Genomic DNA, 19,753 nt, shown 5'->3' with positions numbered 1-19,753 from the left:
TAATTATTTTTGAGTTGAAGGAACAAAGGTCATTTCAAATAACTTTTAATTTTGAAGGAAATGACAACCAGCATGGAATAACCACTGTTTAAAACTTGTGCAGCTAAGCTTCCTTAYCATTTTTCCAAAAAGAGAGGAAAGGATTAATTCTTGGCAGCTATTTTAAAACAACAAATTTCATCCTGAACCAATTTCCAGGCAAATTGAAATTCCAAATGTAATATAATCATGGGACTGCATTAAGAAAATGTAGTCAGGCTCTTAAATAGAACCGTCATAACAACTCTATAGCAGAGCGTAAGGAAACAGCATTATATGAACCACTGTTTCAGCATGATAATGCAAACGAATCAGCATGATAGAGTTAAAAATCCTTTCAAATCTATGAGTAAACAACACAATCACCCATTTATGAGGCATATAACTATATTTTATGAAAAGTATTACCTTCAGGTAATTACAAAATATATTACAAAGCAACAGTGTAACGAAGAATTAAAAGAAACAAACATTTCACAGGATATGCTATTTAAAGAAACATTATGAGAATTTACATCTGCTTAGTAAACAAACAGTGTAGATCTTCAGAACACAATTTCAGTGACATTCTAGACTTACTAGGAACACAGTTTGTGTACTCCCATGCAAGCCACCCAGGTACGCAGGTACTTAACTCCCACTGCTTTCAATTAAATTTAAAACTTCATTCATTTAAAACATTCATTTAAAAGCAGTACCATAYAAACATTTATTTGTGATATAATTCAATTTTAATGCATAAAATCTCACTGCATCAGCCTGAAATTCTTCTGATTTGCATAGTCAGAGATCATAAGTTAGCTTTTGGTTTACTGAATTCTATTACTTTATCAGAATGAAGCTTAGCAATCTCTTGCTTAGTAAATCCATATTCTAGAAGTATCTCTTCCGTGTGTTCTCCTATAAAAGGATCTCTTTTAAAAGAYGGAACGGCAGGGGTCCGTGAAAGAAGAGGAGCAGGTCTAGGACTTATCTCTTCCTGATCATTTTTGATAAAAGAACCTCTTTGTTTGTTATGCTGATGCAAGGCAGCATCATCAAAGGATAAAACCGGGGTCACACAGGCATCGGTACCATCAAATATACTGCACCATTCAGTTTGTGTCTTCTGTGCAAATATGGATGCAAACATTTTCTTCATTTTGGGCCAGTCAGAGAAACTCAGCTGACTAGGAAGTTTATTTGAATCTAGCCCAAGACCTGAAAAGAGAAAAGCAAAATTTAACAATAGCATAGCTTAGACAAACTAAATAGCTGCCTATAACTAAATATGTTTCTCAAGAAACTAGTATTTTGTAGGCAGTCCAGCGCTGCACAACACACTAAGAGTCACTTCAAACTTCATTACAATATCTATGATTGGACAGCGAGAGAGACAAGAAGAATGCCATGTTCTATCATTTGCTCTTAAACTGAACTGCATCAGCTATGGCCTTTTAACTAAGTACATGTAATAAACACTTGTTCGCATAAATGTCTTATAAGAGCAGCAGCTGCCTAGAAAGAACATTTTGTCCTGAGAACATTTTCTATAATAGGTATTGTGTCATCTATCTGGCAGTAGCAACACACTCAGCAGCAGCTGCTGCAACCATCCATTGAACAGGTCCAGGGCTACTGCAACATACTTCAGTCACGGAAGTCAGTAAATCTGCCCTACTTGGATATTCAGCAAGCTACCGTATTTGGAGCCCAATGCAATCAGGTATTTCCATGCTAGAGAGGAGAAGACAGCGTGGACATACTCAGGCCAGATGTGAATGAGGTAGTGTGGCTGCAGCTGCCTGCAGGCTAAGTCCCGCTGCCCAGAGACTGCTGCTCTCATGTTGCAGCACACTGCCTGGCTCAAACTCTCCTCCTGCTCCTCTTTGGGACGACTGACACTCCTAGCCCTTACACTCACTGACCGCTTAAGAACCACGCTTCCCAGATCAGTCTTATGGACCACCAGGTACACAGTACACCTCTTCTCCGCCTCTGGAGTTACCTTGCTCCTGTGAGGCCAGTTTCCCAGTTCTGCTTCTGTTCCCTTCTCATGGGTTCTGTTCTCTGAACTCCTCCAATCTCCTACTTTAATTTCTCCTATGTTTGCAAACAGAACTGCTCTTTTACAGTCTTCAGCTCCCTTTGCCAGGGACTATTTTAGCACTCTGTCCAGGACCTCCACCATGCACAAACATTTGCTTAGTTGCCTACTCAGGGAGCGCAGGCTTAGAAAATGGGCATCTTGTAGGTCCCACAACAACTCCAGCCAGCTATCTAGGAGATGATAACAATTCTGGACCCTAACACAGGCATCTAGGAGATGCAAGAATTGTTAACATTTCTTGTAAGGTTTACCTCAAAAAGGAGGTAAGGAACAAAAAAGAGAAAAGGCAATTAAATCCCATTTTCAAAATGGAGATAGTACACACAGGGGTACAGAGTCTATAATATCAAACAGAATTCATAATTGGTATAATGAAGGCTGTCCAAATGGTCACAACTATAGCAGCTTGAAAGAAGCAGGAAAAAAAAAATCTGAAAAAGCAGGGATAGAAAACATGTAAATTTGAGAAATTAAGAAGGGCTTGAGAATAGCTATCATCATAATGCTTTACAAACCAACATAAAATCAGAACTTTTTAGAAAACAACAGCTCTGTGCAAAATGCAGAGAAAGCATGGAGCTTTTAATTTTGAACCTTTTTTCTTGTATCTGTTGCTATGACTGCTATCAAATTGATGACTGGACTTCCAGTTTTTATAACAGGCTTGCCTACCAGATGCCTGTTTGCATGCAGAATTGACACAGAACTCCTCTCAGCTTCAGCTGTAGATAGGCAGAAAAAGCTTTCTGTATCTTCTCCTATTTCCACAGTTTCCTCATCACTGAAAGGGGCAGAAACATAACTACTAAAACATACAGGGGAGAAGACAGTAAGATAATTTCTTTTCTTCTGCTCTTTAAGTTCATTCTTTTTCCTGATAATCTCTACTATACGTCCTTCTTGGGGCTCAGTCTCCCCCAAATTATAAAGTTACCATAATATTTAATGGGCTTCACTGTTGCTCAATGAGACTCTAAATAGTGTGTTTGAAAATGAATACACTCTTTTAAATCTTACTTTGGTACTGCAAAGAAAAACACACAGAAATTGCCAATCTTCAGACTCAGAAGTACAGCCATTCAATGGTTTGTATGTAGAGGAAAATCAACACAGCCAAAGGCAGAATAAACAGTTCCACATCTTATTAGAAGTTCCTAAGGATATCAAATTAAGTATCACTAAAAGGTAAGCATTATTCCTTACTTAGTTACCAAGTACACGTACCTGAAATCTCTAAGCTTAAAATCTACTCTGCAGAGCAATTCTTATCATCCTAAGTAACAATTAATTGAAGATTACTCATAATGGTTCAGCATCTGCAAATAAATTGAAGCTACTGATGCTCACAAAATGAATTTGATTAAACTTCMCTCAAAATATATTATTAAAGATGAATAGTGCTAGATAGCCTACTTAAGAACTAGGAGGTGAGACAAATTTACATTCCACAACAAGTAAAGCTAAGTAACAACATACTATCTGTGATTCTGTCTCAATGCATGAAATCTTACCAAGTGGAAACACTGGTTTGATAAGTATTGATTTGCTTATTAATTATGTTTTGGCTTCTAGGAGTCGGACCATTACGAATATAACTCTATCATTATTGTATTACACAATTATACTTGGAAATCATGCCAGATGGAAAATTGGCAGAATCTAACCCCAGACGCTCTAGTAAAATAGAACAATATGCAGAACCTGGAATTTAATATTACGTACTCATTTTCCACTGACCACTGAAGACTTCAACCTTTAAGTAGTATGAACTCACAGCACTTAAGCACTGAAGCTTCTCATTTTCCACCTTGTGCTAAACATTTGTGGTGCAGACAAACAGAATCACAGCAGGAGCAACTGAGTCAACAGGGAAACAATTACACAGCACAGAATTGCTTGGGATACCACAGAATGACGTATTTCACCAATATAATCAAAAGCAAAAGATATTTTACGCAGAAAATCTGGTACAGCAGTCAAGACCTGTTCAGATTTTGATCTAGGAATTTTTCTTTAGAAAAGGCCAACAATTACCCCACTACAGCTTTGAAACAGTGTTTTTTGGAAAAAAAAAAGAAAAAAGAAAAATTAAGTCTCCCTTGTATGCTATAGCTATATTGAGAGATATATCTGCAATTGATTTATTAATGCAACAAATCACAAATGTCTATTCCTACAGAACTTCTCAGATGAACTGCAGTGAAATTAGGCACCTATTTCAAGAGAGAGAAAACAATAAAATTCAAAAGATAAATCAGCAGTGTTGATTTGATAAAACAGAAATAAGCAGTTTCTCTCAGTATTTCAGCTAGTAGTTTAAAAGGATATTTAGGATCCCTAGCAGGATTTTGTTTGGGATTTTCTTCTTCTAACCTGCTGATTTTCTTTTCCAAGCTATATGCTCATAGCACAGTAATTTTTAAATTATGTTCCCATGATATGAGAACAGAATCATCTAAGTATGGGTTTCCTTAATTTTTGCCTAAACCACAGCCACAAAATGTATACCACTGCTCTACATAAATGCAATTCATTCTCACTCTCACAGGGAATTAAACCTTAGAATATTCCAAAACAGCAGTGAATTTTCATTAAAGTAACTATGTATTGTTTTTTGCCCTCTCAATTTTTATTTTAAAAAGAAAAAGTTCATCAAAAGGGTGATCAGAACCAGACTGCTACCAGAGCATCACTACAAATGCGTCCATAGCTGCACTCTAAGTTTGCACAGTAATTACCACAACTGTAAATGTTTTGGTGCAGCAAGAACCTGGGTCTCTGGAGTTTTAGTACAAAGTATGAGGCCTACCATGATAAATAAATTCAAATAAAATTACRTGCAACTGAGGATCTCTAAACTGTAATGAGGAAACCATTCTTCCACCTTGCGTATTTCCTAACAAAAAAGTGGTATCAAATACAGTACATTGATATATTTTGAATAAAATAGACAATACTTCATAATCACAAAATGGACAGCCTTGTGGAAATCCTTCATAATGATGTAAACTATGTTTTTTCAAGAACTTTCTAAATCTTTTTTTTTCCTTCTTTTTAAAAAGAAAACATACAATGTTGTAAAAGGAATACCAAATATCTGTTCAGAGCTTTAGTGACTGTTTCTGCTTTTCATAGCATTGTAAGTTTATACTACATTCGTCTTATGTAACTGAGTTTACACCACAAGATGATGCAGAATCACACCTTCACCTTCTCCCCGATATGTGAAATTACCAAGTTCTGCATGTTTCTCTTAGCCTGGCCAAAGAAATAACTATGCACATATTGCTAAAAATCAAGATAAACTTGCAGAAGCAATTTACAGCTCAGCTGGAAGACATTCTGTCTCTTTTTATGAAAATATTGAGACTTAGCCTTAGTAACAAATATTTCTTTCATCAGAATTCTCATAAGATGCAAGGTATTTTCATTATTCTTTGGCTGACTTTACTAGCAACAAAATTAAAGTAAGCAAGAGGATTACAGCATGTTTGTGAACAGCAAATAGTCTATAATGAGCCCAGAACATAATTTCTAATACTGCAGCTGTTATGGCAATTTACCTTATCTATCTTATATAGCTTCAGTTTCTCTTATAACCAAGTTTTTAAAAACCCATGAATCTGTGGTAAATGGAAATTTCACTTTCCCTGGTGAGCATGATCCACAAAGCCAACAAGTTTCTCAAAATTAAGATGCAGTGTTTTCTTAAACTTAACACTTTTCACTCTGTAGTCCCCTTAAGAACTTTCCTCTCTATTTTATTACCTGCACTCTCATCTAGCACTGGGTTCCTAATTCTACAGGGAAACACTAAAGTGAAGCAAAAGCAAAAGGAAATTAGTTTTACTTCTGCTAATCACAGTTTTGCAGGCAGCTACAACTGGTTCAGAAATCATGTTCCTTTTTCACATCTGCAGTCTTTCAATCTCTGTCCATTACTTCTGCAACATCCTTGTGTTCTCATTATACAGGAGTGGCAGAAGTAACATATTCTCTGAATATGAGCAGATGGACATAAAGTGGCCTCTGAATATATTTTATCTGGAACAGCACCAAGTTGTTCACCAACAGAATTGACCAGAAGTATGGAAAAAAAGAATGAAATGAAATCATGGAAAGTGGAACACAGCATTTTAAAACTACTTCAAAGCAGGGAATTAATGCCTTGAACAGACCACTCAGTCTAAGTCAAAGTTCTTCGGGTTTGTGGAATAGCGATACAGTTCTCACGAGCAGCTTTTTCTTCCGTATAACATTCAAAGGCTTAAATTCTGAACTGGATTTCTCCTATAGATATCCCTGAAAGGAAAAAGATCTCTTAGCTACAAGCAGAATCGGCTGTTCTAATTCAGTACACTGCTGCTTCAGAAGCTTACAAACGGAACTACTGAAGGGGCTAATTATTTCCTATGTGAAAATCTGAACAATTCACAGTGTGCACTTAGAGTGAAGAAAGACCATTTATTTTAAATGCAGCATTGTGAAAAAAATCTTGAGTTTATAGTCTGAAGCTTTCAATAATGCTCTTTTATAAAATAAATAAAAATTATTGACTGGAAGCAAAAATTGTGAACAAATTAAAGGTAAAAAGCAGTTTTTTATTAGAAGACTGTAGCCTATATGTTGAATTTTTGAAATATGACAGAAGCTGACAGATACACAGCCACAACTGTGATTACACTTGTCTTTCTACATACATGCAAATACACTTGTCTTTTATTGTGCAAAAAAACATTTTTGAAACTTTAGCTGTTAAAATCAAGCCATTTCTGTGTGTTTTAAGCATAGGAAATATTTTCCAACATGAAAATAAAGTTGTCAAATGTGGGTACCCCAATATAGGCTGATGAATTCATAGTCTCTGCTCTGACTTTATGCTCCAAATTTCTGAGAAACCACCAGGAGGGAAACAGARTTTCAATATTTTCCTCAGTAAAGAGATACCTACATGAGACAGAGACCAGTCAGCGACTGTACTACTTTGTCTGAATACTGGATTCAACCATCCTAGGGTATCCTCCTAGACAACCTGGCTGGCTGACTGGAAAAGTCCTGAGTCTTCATACTGTGGCCCTGCAACAGTGATCAATACGGGAAGGCTGGAGCATCCAGGAAAGGTTCACTGAGGAAGAAGGGCAAAAAACCTGAGCCCAGACTCCATTACAGAATGTGTTTTCTTCCTGAATAAATAGAGATTTCATCCCAGTCCTGTAGCTTAAAAGCAATTGCTATTCTATTTAATCTCCAGAGAAGCATACAATACCGCAGCCATGAACTTAAGGCCAAACAGATGAGTATTTGAATATGTAGCTTTTTTTTTTTTTCCCCTTTGTATTTTATAAGAGCATTCTGCCTGAAGAAGTGGTACTGGAATTCCAAATTCTCTAATTTTCAGAGCAAGGGTTTACATTTTACTTTGATACAGGTTTATATTTAATTATTTTTGTTCTCCAGCTCTATTTATTGCAAACAAAAAACTTCAGGGAATTAGATGAGAATAACATTTCAGAGAATCAGTAACTGTGGAAAAAATAACTACACTTTCTTTTTCAAGGAGTAGCTTAGATCTGGAGCCAAACAGGCAAGGTATTCCCAGGACAATGAGAAAGAGGAGCACTAGCTTCATCAGCCAAAAACATGGTTCTCCCAAACTTGGCATCTGATCTGGGTGCAGAAGATCATGCTGGACATGTCAATGGGTCAGTCCATGAGGCTGCTTTGTGCATTTCATGTATCAGTATATACCAGTTTGGATATTCTCTGCAATTGCGAAAATTCTCTGCAATAAATTCTCTGCAATAAATAGTCCTTTATGGCCATTTATAGAAGCAGCCATTTACAGCCACAAATGTTCAAGGACTTTCTTTGGGAGCACACAGCCTGCAAGAGAGCAATGTCAAAAAGAGAAAAAGGTGTCCTCTCTCTTTAGGACTGTGCCCACCAAAAGCACATCCCACCTTGACCACCTTCCTGAATTTCAAAAACTCCTGGAAATGCAAGCCCTGGCACTGACTATGTTCTTGTTAGCGCAACGGAGCTGATGGGGGCTGAGCTGACTGATGGTACCTGCCTGTGAGAAGGCATCCAACCTGCTATTCAAGTAATAATCTTTGGGGAAATGCTGAGCAAGAGTCAAAAGCTGCTTCACTGCCACCTTCACCCAGCCAAGAGTTACCACATTAAGTCATTTACATATCAAAGTGATTACATAACACAGTCTAGGAACATCCACTCCTATGTGGATTTCATCCTACTCATTAAGAAGAACTAAAATTAGGTTAAAGGGGATTTCTTACATTGTTCATATCCTAAATACTAGGAAAAGAAAATAAATCCCAAATTCTTTGTGGATTTTTAAAACTTTCATAAATTCATTATGGAAAGCATAGCAATTTATCAAAGGGGCGTAACAGAGGAAATCTATTTTTAAATGAAGTACCAATAAGAAGCTAAGAGCACACCTGATCTAAAGCTGAGACTACACAATTGGTTCAAAGGTAAAGGGGCACCTGCAAATTTCAGTGTCAACATTACAAAATAATGTCTTTGCATGACCCAATCTAATTTTTCAAGACATATAAATCATACTTCATAAACATAATTTAAAACTCTTCAGTCAAATATAAAAGTTAGATCCATGGTTGTACTCTAAAAGCACTCTTAAGTTCTGTGGTGAAAATTAATTTATAAAACTGACTTTTGTTTTATAAAAGGTCATATTTATCAAAAAATATTATGGGATATTTCCAGTGAACATTCACTTTTAAAATAACATAAAAATTTCTTTAAAAATTTGTATAGCAAAAATATCTGAAACTGCATGAAATTTTATTTGATGTATCAGTCTTTTTTTAAAGTAGATTCACATTCCTTTGAAAAAAGTGGTTTCCAAAAGAGTTGTACAGTGCTTCAGCCACATCACTGACTAGCAATACCATGACTTCAGAAGAAAAGGGATGAAAAAGAAAGAAATCAAATGCTAGAAGAAGAAATTCAACTAAAAAGCTACAATACTACCCAAATGGTTTCAAAAGGGTTTGGCTTTTATAAAGATATAAACATAACCAATGTCATGAATCAAAATTTAGTTAAAAAGAATTTATTCAATCATGCTTTGCGGATGTGAAACAACTGCTCCAAGCTACTTACCCTTTACTAACTGCTCGTAGAATTGAGGCTCAATGGCACCAACAGCCATGTATTTTCCATCGGAGGTCTTGTAGGTTTCATAGAAAGGAGCACCACTATCTAGTAAGTTCTCACCTCGGGGTCTGTTCCAAAGTCCTAAATTTTGTGATTTCCACAGAAAAGAACTCAGGTATGCTGCTCCTTCTACCTTCAAGATATACAAAAAACCAACAGCTTCAATAAATTAGCTGACATATTGCCTTAATTTGACATGAAACAAGACTACAGAAACTCACTAGCAAGTCTGGCCTGGGTTAAGATTTTTAACCACAAAATTTCTGTTAAGCAGTTTCATTTCTTGTACTTGCAAAGTACAGTTTATATTGTATATGGGAAATTTTCTAGTATTAAAGAATGACAAGGAGCATAAGTGTAATAATACAGCTTCAGTTTCCTAGTTTAGCAACTTCATAACCACTAGTTGTTCACATTGAGGTTCACATTTTAGGTGATGGGACAAGCCTCTTGGCTCTCTAGAACACTTCAAGCTTTCTACCTGTAGAAACCAGTATGCCTATACCAGTCTTGTAATTACCAGTTTATAGATCAACAGTAAGTTGTCTTGAACTTAYCTGACTATAAGACTGCTAATTTTAGAAGCAGAAAACCGGAAGGAAAGCAGAAGTTAAAGCTCTCTTTCATACTATGAGAATGGGGAAGCTCAACTGGATCACTAAGTTAGAAGAAAAAATTATTCTCCCACTCTTCCCACTGGCAAGTACTTAGGAATTATCTTCTCAAGAAAACCGGAAATAATTGTTCAAATGCAGTAGTAGCTATCATTTTGTTTCATGCATTTTCAGCTGTGTAAAATTAATCTGATATTGTCTGTAGAGCAAAGTGTGGAGATTGTACCAAAATATAAAGCTGCTAAATTTTAAGGTAAAAATACCTATTAGTTTCTACCTTTCTAAGCATGAATTTAAAAAGAGGTAAACCTCAAGTATGCAGAGTCATGAAGGTTTCTTCATTTAAAGTATATTGTCTGTCATCTTCCTCCCAAGTTCTTGCCACAAAGACAGGAATACTTTTGCCTTACTTGTCATATGTTGAAGTCAATTAAGGTACTTTCCTGTGAGAGAATATTACATACCTTCACCTGCATGTTTGCAAAATGACTGCAAGACTACCAAATTACTGTTTGCTTTACTAATGATCTTATCTTGCACTACTCACATTAGCAAAGAATTACATAAAAGACATTGAAAGTAAAGATAACAACAGGTGGGATAATATTCAGAATAAGCTCTAACTGCAGATTAGACTTTGGTGTCAAATTTGTCAGAACTATTCAGAGCACCTACCTACCCTACTACCTACCCTGGAAACAACTACAGTAAAATAGCATCTCTTTTTGACTGGATCTCAGAAGTATCCCAGGCTTGGCAACCAGACAGCTAGTGTGCGTCCAAGTCCTTCACAACTCAGAAACAAGTAAAAAGGTGTCTAAGCTCTGCCCTGAACTCCCAAAGGCAGGCTCAGATGACTCCACACACACCACTATGATCACTTTCCTCTTTAGCTCAACTGCACAATGATTACAGCAATACTGGCTATGCATTTTACTTAAGGACTCCCTAATGCTAAAAGCACCAGGAGCCTCTGAAGCAGGGATGGGTGACCCGAGGCAGCATGCTGCTGGGTGACCTCTACCCACACCACAACTCTTCTGTTCCTGCTGCAGAGTGAAACAGTGCAGACAAAATGACTGAGAATGAACCCACCCCAATCTAACCTCTAGCCTTGTGACTGAGGAGCTCTTCCAGGATGTGGGAGCTTTGCTTTTTTAATACCTCCAGGCTGAGAAAAACTTGGATCCCCAGTGAAATGCTCTCGCCATGAGGCTATTATGCAAGAAGTGGTCATTACCACCATCTTCTCCTGTGGCTCTTTTCACAAGGAGTCATGCTTGGTCAGATGCCTACTATCAGCAGAAGGATCAGTGTCTGAATTTTGAGTGAACTTAAGTCGTCGTCCTTACTCACGTGCCAGCGTTCCCACATGGTGTGGGAGCACAGATGCATCCCTGCGCCGACTGTATCCTACCACAGTTTTCAGCCAGCACCCTACTCAGCATGCAGGAGCAATCAGATGCATGCACTTCCAGAGGGTCAATGAGAAGAGACAATAACTAATGTAAATTGGTTAAGACCTGAAGTTTAATTCTTCTGAGCTAAAAAGCAGGACCTAGTGTCTACTTTTTATGCAGCGTGACAATTACACTGGACAAATGTGAAGAGATGATGCAAATCTAGCCCTTGGCCTGATCGCCCCTCTACCCTCTTTTGGTATTAGTTTAGCTTCGCTAACTAGAGGAGTTCCTCATATGTACATTACAATAAAAAAAAAAGTGGTTCAGTAAAAACACTTCTTTCTCCATGAAAGAAGACGAAAACTTATTAAAAGTAATCCTGGGGACACAAAGCAGCTAAAAAAGAAATACATTTTCCCTCTTTTACCATAGAAAATTCCCCCGTGTGTCCTTAGCATATTCAGATTACCCAAACTATTCAGCAACATAGGTAATATGCCTACTAAATATAACTTTAAAATGAAATAACAGCTCAAATATTTTAATGCTGCATTACTGTATTAAAAAAAACCAAACACTATGTCCATGAATTAAATTTAGAAATAGAAACAGACTTAACCATTCCAGTTTATTTAACTGTCTTTGCTGTGAATGACACATGTATGTTTTTCATCAACTGTCTCACAGAAAGTTTGTGTAAGTGAAAGGAATGTAAAGAAATTTTAGGCAAAATACATCCAGTGCCACCTGACAAGGATTTCAGAGGTTGCCTGGAATATCAGTAGGGAATTGCAAATTCCACGACTAATAATGAGACAAGAAAAAAAACTGGGAGAGAGAGAAGTTTTCAGGGCTTTTTTAAAAAAAATATAATTAAAAAAAAGACATTCCTTTCCCAACTAGCCAGAGAGCTCATTTGGACATTAGTGGACTTGCACTCATTCTTCTTGTAACAAATTCTTTCAGTGACTTAAAGCACAGATAGAGAAGATAAGGTAATACTCCCAGCCATAAGAAATAGCCTTTTACGTATTTGAAGACTTATCATATCTCTTCACAGTTTCCACTTCACAAATACGTAAACTCCTTCAATCTTCCCCTGTAGGTCATGTTTTTTAGACCCACAATCATTTTTGCTATGTTCTTTGGGCTTCCTCCAACTGTGAGTTTTTGGGGGCTTTTTTGGGAAAGATTATGGTTGGTGTTAGACACAGTATTTTCCTGAGGCCTTATAAATGCTGAATAGATGAACTGATTAGAAGAATTACTTCAGAAACCTTGCTGGCTATATTTCCTGTTTGTATATCCTAATACAGTGTTTGTGTGTTTCACAACAGCATGGTACTGTGGTACTGTTGACTCATGTTCAGCTTGTGACTACTATAAATCCCCAGGACTGCACTTTAGCCCACAGTTCTTACACTGCATTTGTGCAGCTAATTGTTTCTGCCTAAGAGGAGTACTGAGTAGGGGTCTCCGTGGATTTCAGTCAACTTTTGCAGGTCATTCCTTCAATTTGTAAAGGCCATTTTCAATTTTAATCCTGTCATCCAACATGCTTAGTTATTCCCAGATTCACATCAACTATGAATTTACCAAGTATATCCTCCAGTCCGTCATTCAGGTTATCAGTGAAAACACTGACAGAAAAAAAGACACCCTGTGGAACTCCACTTAATATTTTTTTCCATTTTGATAACTGACCATTAATAACCACTGTCTGGGTAAAAAGATTATACCAGTTTTGCACTCATCCCATGCAATTTTCATCTAGACCATAATTCCATGGCCTACTTTTGAGAATGTCCTGTGAAGCAGTCAAAAAAACACTAAAGTCAAGACAAAAAACATCTGTTGCTATTCCCCTAGCCTCAAGACCTCTTATGATGAAGGGATTTTTTAAAACTTATATTTAGAGTCCAAATGATAGCCTTCATTATACTACAATATCTCTAGAGAGGTCAAATTTTAATTGCAGCGTTCTTTTGAAAATAAAAAAATAAGAGAGAGTGCAAGTGAGAAAAAATACTTGTAGACAATACTATCAATGGGTTTCAAGGATAAATGTAAATAACCATTTTCCTCTACACGCAAGTGAGTGGCCTTGCAGTGAAAAATTCCACAGCATTCATGATTAAACTACTACAAATTTGCATGTAGCCCTTCTTTCATTTCCTCTACAATGTATTAATGCAAAGTGTTTGAAATTGATTTCCTGGCAATTATCCATGACAGTGTAATTTTTCTGGGGGGGTGGCGTGGGGGCAAAAACAGTGCTTTTCAGAAGACATGACCTATCACAAAGTTATAAGCAGATGTGCCTTGGATAGAGCTAACGCAACTTTTTTATTTTATTAGAATCATTGTTTTTGCTATTATGCATTATGGTCGTTGTCTATAATACATCCTATTCCCAACTTACTCATCAAATATATACAGCTAACACTTTTTGAAGGCAGGCTGGTAAAAGGAAATGGGGAATGGCACAGGGAAAGAACTTCAGTGCATGTACTACACCATAAGGAAGGCAACAGTGACCTGTGAAAACTGTTTGTGGATAAAGGAATAGCCATTTTAGAGATGACTTACTTTACCTTTCCAAAATTCCTAATATTAAACTTTACCAATAGGTCCAACATTTCCCATTTTACAGACTGAGTAGAAAAGAAACAGCAACCCGCCCTCCCCATGAGACAAAACTTACCATACTGGCATCAACGATCTGCCCTTTGCCAGATTTGGTACGTTCATATAGGGCTATAATAATGCCCATTGCACACATGACACCTCCACCAGCAAAATCAGCCAGAAGGTTTACAGGTGCATATGGATTTTCATCTTTTCTACCCAGCTTTGACAGCACGCCTGACAGTAGAGCAAACAAAGTAAATGTAATTATAAAATGAATTATAAATATTAGTTTCCACATTTCTACAATTAAAGTATCATTCCTTTCAATCTATGTGAGCAAACTAGGGACAAAGCAAATTTCTCCCAACATTGTTTTCTGATTCTACTCCAGCTATGTCTTTATTCACAAAAGAATAGAATATCCAAAGTCATGTTAATGAAGATGTATCTGATTAAATAGATTAATAAAGGTCACATAGATAAAACATTGATCATTTGGCTATATAGGAACAATATTTCATACAAAAAATACATATATGAAATAATATTAACAATTTGTACATACTTAGAACCTCCCACATAAGAATTCAATAGGCATTATGAGCAGGAGTTAAATCTCAAAAGAACTTTGGTAGATTTTTCTTCTTTGAATCTTTCAAGGTAAAAAAGCAGATCTGCAGCCTTCTGTGCACATAACCCATGAACTAACAATCATAAGAAAGGACTTCACACCAACAACCCTACTTTAGTCCTACCGTCCCTCTTCAAATATCTTTGAAAATAAGGTTGTATATATGAGGAATGGGTGAATAATATAGAAAGGTTACCTCCTTTTGCATGCAACATAGACACAGTGAAGCTCTGTCTGCCAGAAATTATGAAGAAAAGAAACAGAGCCGAGACTTGGCCACTATCATTATTTTAGACAGAGCTTTGAATCTGTTAGCGTTTCTTTGCCATCTTGATCAGCCTTTTCACTAGCACTTCACTCTTTGTAGTTCCTTCATAACAATTCCCTTTGCAGAAGTAAGAAACTCTCCAATAAGATCATGTCTCACCTATGCCTACAGCCTAAGGTCTGAGACTTGCAGCATATATGGCCAAAATTTCCTGAAAACTGCATGATTCTGGTGCAGTGTTTAGTTAGTTAATGGTCTAATGCACTTCTTAAATGCAAGCAGCTGAGTGTACAATATAAAGAAGTTTGCAGAACTGTAATGCATGTAGAAAGCCCTGTCAATGACTAAAATTTGACTTTTAACAGTCTAATGGTTGTCACTGGCAGCAGCAGATTAACATATTAACTTACATCTAGAATTTCTAATATAAGCCATTTTTGAGTTTCAGAAAGGTAAAGCYCATCAGGAAAATACCCAAGATGTGAGATCACCTCAATTTTGAGCACTGATACCTCCCAAATACCTTGTCCTATTTCCTTTAAGTTGGCAGAAAAACCTGACTATGTGAAATTTCAAGCAGATTTAATTTTATTGAAGTGAGAGTCAGTGTGTTTAAAACCAGACTTATTTTTTACAGTGGGATGTCTGGCAAGAGAAACATTACCAGTGAAATAGTTAAGAAGTGCAGTGAAGGCTCTGTAACTCAATCATTTCTTTACCTGACTACAACCTGAAAATCTCAGACTTTTATACTTTAAAAGTACTGATACATAATTCACATTTTTAAATTTGAAATAACAAAAATTTTGAACTGTCTGCTTGAAACTTCCTTCTCGTAGCAGGCCTTTCTCAATTACAGTAAGATAGCACTAACCAAAACTATACTGATTAAAAAATTGTAAACAGAAAGGACTATCATCTAAGGTTGCGATGGACAACAATGCTTGAACCTTTCCCTAGGTTTGTAACAAATTAAACTATCACAATACTTTCAAATCACGCAGACACAAAGTCAAAAGTGTTCCAAACAAAGTCTCTTTTTCTCTTTTTGAAACCCTGACAATCTAATGCCATGAGAGAAAACTGAATCCATCCCTGAAGAAACTTCATTCCCCAATGCAGTGAATCCCCACAGATGGTGGTACCATCTCTGTATCTATAGCAGTTCTGCTTTGGCACTTTCCTGGGGCTAAAAGAAATGCACCATCCAGTGGTAAGCCATGAGGTTTTGGCCCACTTTCTCTCCTCCCTCATAGGTTTGGAAAAGGGGCAGAGACAGAAACACACATGGTCCAGGCAGTGTGAAGAGCAGTAAGTGGGGCCATGCATGACTACAGATTGATTGCTACCATCAGAGTTGGGTAGTTTTGTTATTCTTTGGTATTGCATACCTGTAAAATCATCACACATTGAATGAGCATACTGTTTTACAATATTCTAAGGCAATGTAGCATTGCAGACAAAACTCACTTTATCTTAAATCTGCTTTCCTTTGAAATGGCATAACTGGAGAGAAATTTACAGCAGAAAAGCACAAGAGAATGCCTTGTAGGCTGTGCAGTTTTACTTTACCTCAAAGCAGCTGCTCACAATGTAGGCAAAATAATCTGCAACCCTTCTGGGATTATGAACATATTGATTTTCTAGGAGAGAGGCCCCAAAGGAAAAGATAAAAATACATACAAATTTCAGTTCTCTCTTTAAAGAAAAAAACTTTATTCAGATAAAACAGCACAAAAGGAGAAAAATACACTACAGTCTGAGAAGACACGTTGATCCAGACTAACAGCTCAATGCTGCTGCCAAAATGAACAGCCCTGCCCAGCCTGAGTTTCCTCCTCTTTCTTGTGCCGATTTTTTTTTTTTTTTTAATGTTTGTCCAACCAAACTCTTAGTGAACTGCTTGAACTCAACAATCTGGCAGGAAAACATCCCCATTTTTCCTGGGTCAGTTTTTGACATGCTCGGGAGCTGAGTCAGCTCACAGAGGGGTCAAACAAGCACCAGAGATTGGAGAGAAGGGAGCAGAGAGAAGCACAAGGATGGAGGAGGAACCTCTCCTTCATTGCCAGTGAGGCTTTAGATCAGCTCAGCTGCTTCACCAAACTACACCTCATGTAATTTGAGCTATCTGCAAAGAATCTTTCAATAAATTCTTAAGTCTTGATTAAAGGAAAAATAAAAACTTCAACAGGAAATTTTCAGCCTACCTGATAATGCCAAATAATTGATGTCATGACCTGCAGACTTGGCATATTTTCCTGACTGGCCAAATCCAGTGAGCCTAGCATAGACGAGTCTGGGATTCTCTTGCAAAAGAACCTCTGGACCAAGACCAAGTTTTTCCATGACACCTGAACCAAAAAAAAAAAGCACCAAATCCTAATTCACATTTGTTTTTTTATGAGACTCAAAGTATACAGGGTTCATAGTTAAAAGTAAGTGTAAATTACACTACAACAGAATTGAATTGYAATTTATAAAATAATACGTTCTAATTCAGTATCCATATTAAAAAGTTAAAAGCCAGAATGTTATAAATTACCAGCATAATGAATGCATTTTGAAGGCAAGCCAGTTAAGTGGAAATTAAGCTTTATGGTCCTTTCTTTTTCTCAGCTTTATTTTTTCCTTTTTGCTTCCCTGACAGTCTGCCAGATTACTTCCATCTTTCATTAGAACATACTTCCTTCGCAAAACCCATGTATTCCCCACCCAGTACCCCTTGTGTTCCTCYATCTTTAACTCACTGATGCAAATGAGCTGCACAACTATACATCCCACAAATGATTTGCAACAACTACAAAAGAACAAGTCTTCTTTTGTGCAATGTAAAGAATAAGGAACTTTTAGAGATCTATAAAATACAGTTTTGGTCAGCATAGTTTACTGTAATCAAGACTAACATTTTGATGCTGCATTACTAAAACAGTGGTTTCAAAGAAGCATTCAATTTGCACATAAATCATCAATTTTATCTGTTTAGTGAATCGTGGTCAGACTATACCCTATAATCCATACTGGGACTGCAGTGAGGCACAGGTTGGAGAAGGTATTGACTCCCTTGACATAGCTTCAATGCCTGTTCTACCCCTGAAGCTATTACCAACGCTTCTTTCACAAACTTGTCCATAAAATCACTACATCTTCAAATACCTTAAAATCTATTTCTGTTGTATTACTTAGTAAGCAGCAGTAACCGATTAATGCAAGGGAGAAAGCAGTGAAATTTGGTAACACATTTCTACCGGTTAACAACTATTTTGAGAAGCTAGGCCCATCCAATTACCAGCAAGAAAATGAAAGGAAAGAAAACCTTCTGAAAAGCAAAGTTTTCAGGGTTCACGTCCATGGCTTAAGAGCGGGGCYGGGGCAGCCCGGGAGCCCAGGGACACAGAGCTCTGCACCWGTTTAAGGACTGGCTGGTCCAACACCAGTGGCCYGGTGCGACAGCCCAGCTGCCGTACAACTGCGAACGCCTTTCGATGGAAGGAGTTACTACAGGTATGTCCAGGTCATAAATTAATTTATATGATAAGAAGGAGGCAACACTGGTGCGGAATCCAAACCTGAGAGCTAATTTCTGCTGGCTCCCTCTTTTCTGACAAAGATTCTGAAGAGCACAAGGGGGAACGGGGTGCCCGGAGCCCGCTGGCGCACAAAGGCGTTATCTGAAGGTGAAGGGCACGGGGGCGTCTAACGAGGCTCCCTCCCGACGCCACTGGGGCCCAAACCTCCCGCCGCCCCCAGCACCGGGCCCCGCCGCCGCCGCCGCCGCCTCACCGTGGCGGAAGGGCTCGACGAGCACGTCCGCCCCGCGGCAGAGCCGCCGCAGAGCCGCCGCGCCCGCCGGCCGCTTGAGGTCGAGCGCCAGCGAGCGCTTGCCGCGGCCCTGCGCGTCGGCGGCCACGGCGGAGCGCGGCGCGCGGTCCACCCGCACCACGCGCGCCCCGAAGTCGGCCAGGATCATGCCGCAGAGCGGCGCCGGCGCCAGCCCCGCCAGCTCCAGCACCCGCAGCCCGCTCAGCGCCATGGCGCCCGCCGCCTGCCGAGCGCCGAGACATCGATGCCTTCCCCCCGCCCCCCACCGCCGCGCCGCTAACGGCCGCCGCGGCTCCWCCGCCCCCGGCGAGGCGCTTCGGAGAAACCGCCCCTCCTCCCCCCAGCCCGGCTGTTGCCTCTTCTGAGTAGCAGCTCTTCGCGTATTTCGTGCAACTTCGTCCCTGTTTCTCCTCTGCAGCTTGATTTTAATCGCACTGATTGCAGAAGGTGTATTTTCCATAGCTGCCCGAGGTAGGGCAGACAGGAAGGAGCGCAAAAGTCAGCGCCTGGTTTTCGGAAAGCCTCCCCGCTGGGTGGGCGCACGGGTGGTTTAGGGCTGGTGCGGTCAGGTGTGTTGCGCCTGCTCCGTCTGGCGCAGGTGGTTGTGGAGGGCAAAAGAGCGTGCAAGCCCACRCACCCCTCAGCTGCCCCACGCTCCAGCATGTCAGCCGAGCTGCTGAAAAACTGGCTGTGCTGCCCCATGTGCCCTTAACCCGGGCTGAGCGGGCCTGTTGCTCCTGCTGCAGCAGCTGTACCCCCGCCTGAGGAGCCGAGCGCATAGCTGCCACAGCAACATCTCAAACCCGCTAAAGATTTAACGTGCCCCTGGGATTTTGACAACAGCAGCCAGGGCCTTAGTGTTTGCAGCTCGCCGTCGGCTCAGTAGCAACACAAAGGGGAGACCATCGCTTCGTAGGCCGTCACCCCAGCCTTCTGCCCATGGTGAGTGTTGAAGAGTTTTAGCCCAAAATGGTCTCCTGTCTTCCCAAGGCTTTGGCCGTTTCCCCTGCGCAGAGCACAGTAACTTGTGTTTGGTTAAATCATACCAGG

General features: G+C 39.0%; 1 protein-coding gene across 1 annotated transcript; it reads right to left on the bottom strand.

Moving 5' to 3' along the window:
* Nucleotides 1-126: 126 nt before the first annotated feature.
* Nucleotides 127-18,945, bottom strand: AMACR (alpha-methylacyl-CoA racemase). The gene is made up of 5 exons (XM_026087211.1): nucleotides 18,665-18,945; nucleotides 17,092-17,235; nucleotides 14,056-14,216; nucleotides 9,281-9,467; nucleotides 127-1,239 (listed from the first exon to the last, which is right to left on the bottom strand). The coding sequence occupies exons 1-5, from the start codon at nucleotides 18,912-18,914 to the stop codon at nucleotides 830-832; spliced, it is 1,152 nt and encodes a 383-aa protein (XP_025942996.1). The 5' UTR covers nucleotides 18,915-18,945; the 3' UTR covers nucleotides 127-829.
* Nucleotides 18,946-19,753: the final 808 nt, after the last annotated feature.

The sequence above is a fragment of the Apteryx rowi genome, unplaced genomic scaffold, assembly GCF_003343035.1.
Source record: "Apteryx rowi isolate R43461 unplaced genomic scaffold, aptRow1 scaffold_71, whole genome shotgun sequence".
Taxonomy (NCBI): domain Eukaryota; kingdom Metazoa; phylum Chordata; class Aves; order Apterygiformes; family Apterygidae; genus Apteryx; species Apteryx rowi.
This window is presented reverse-complemented; position numbering and strand designations above follow the sequence as displayed.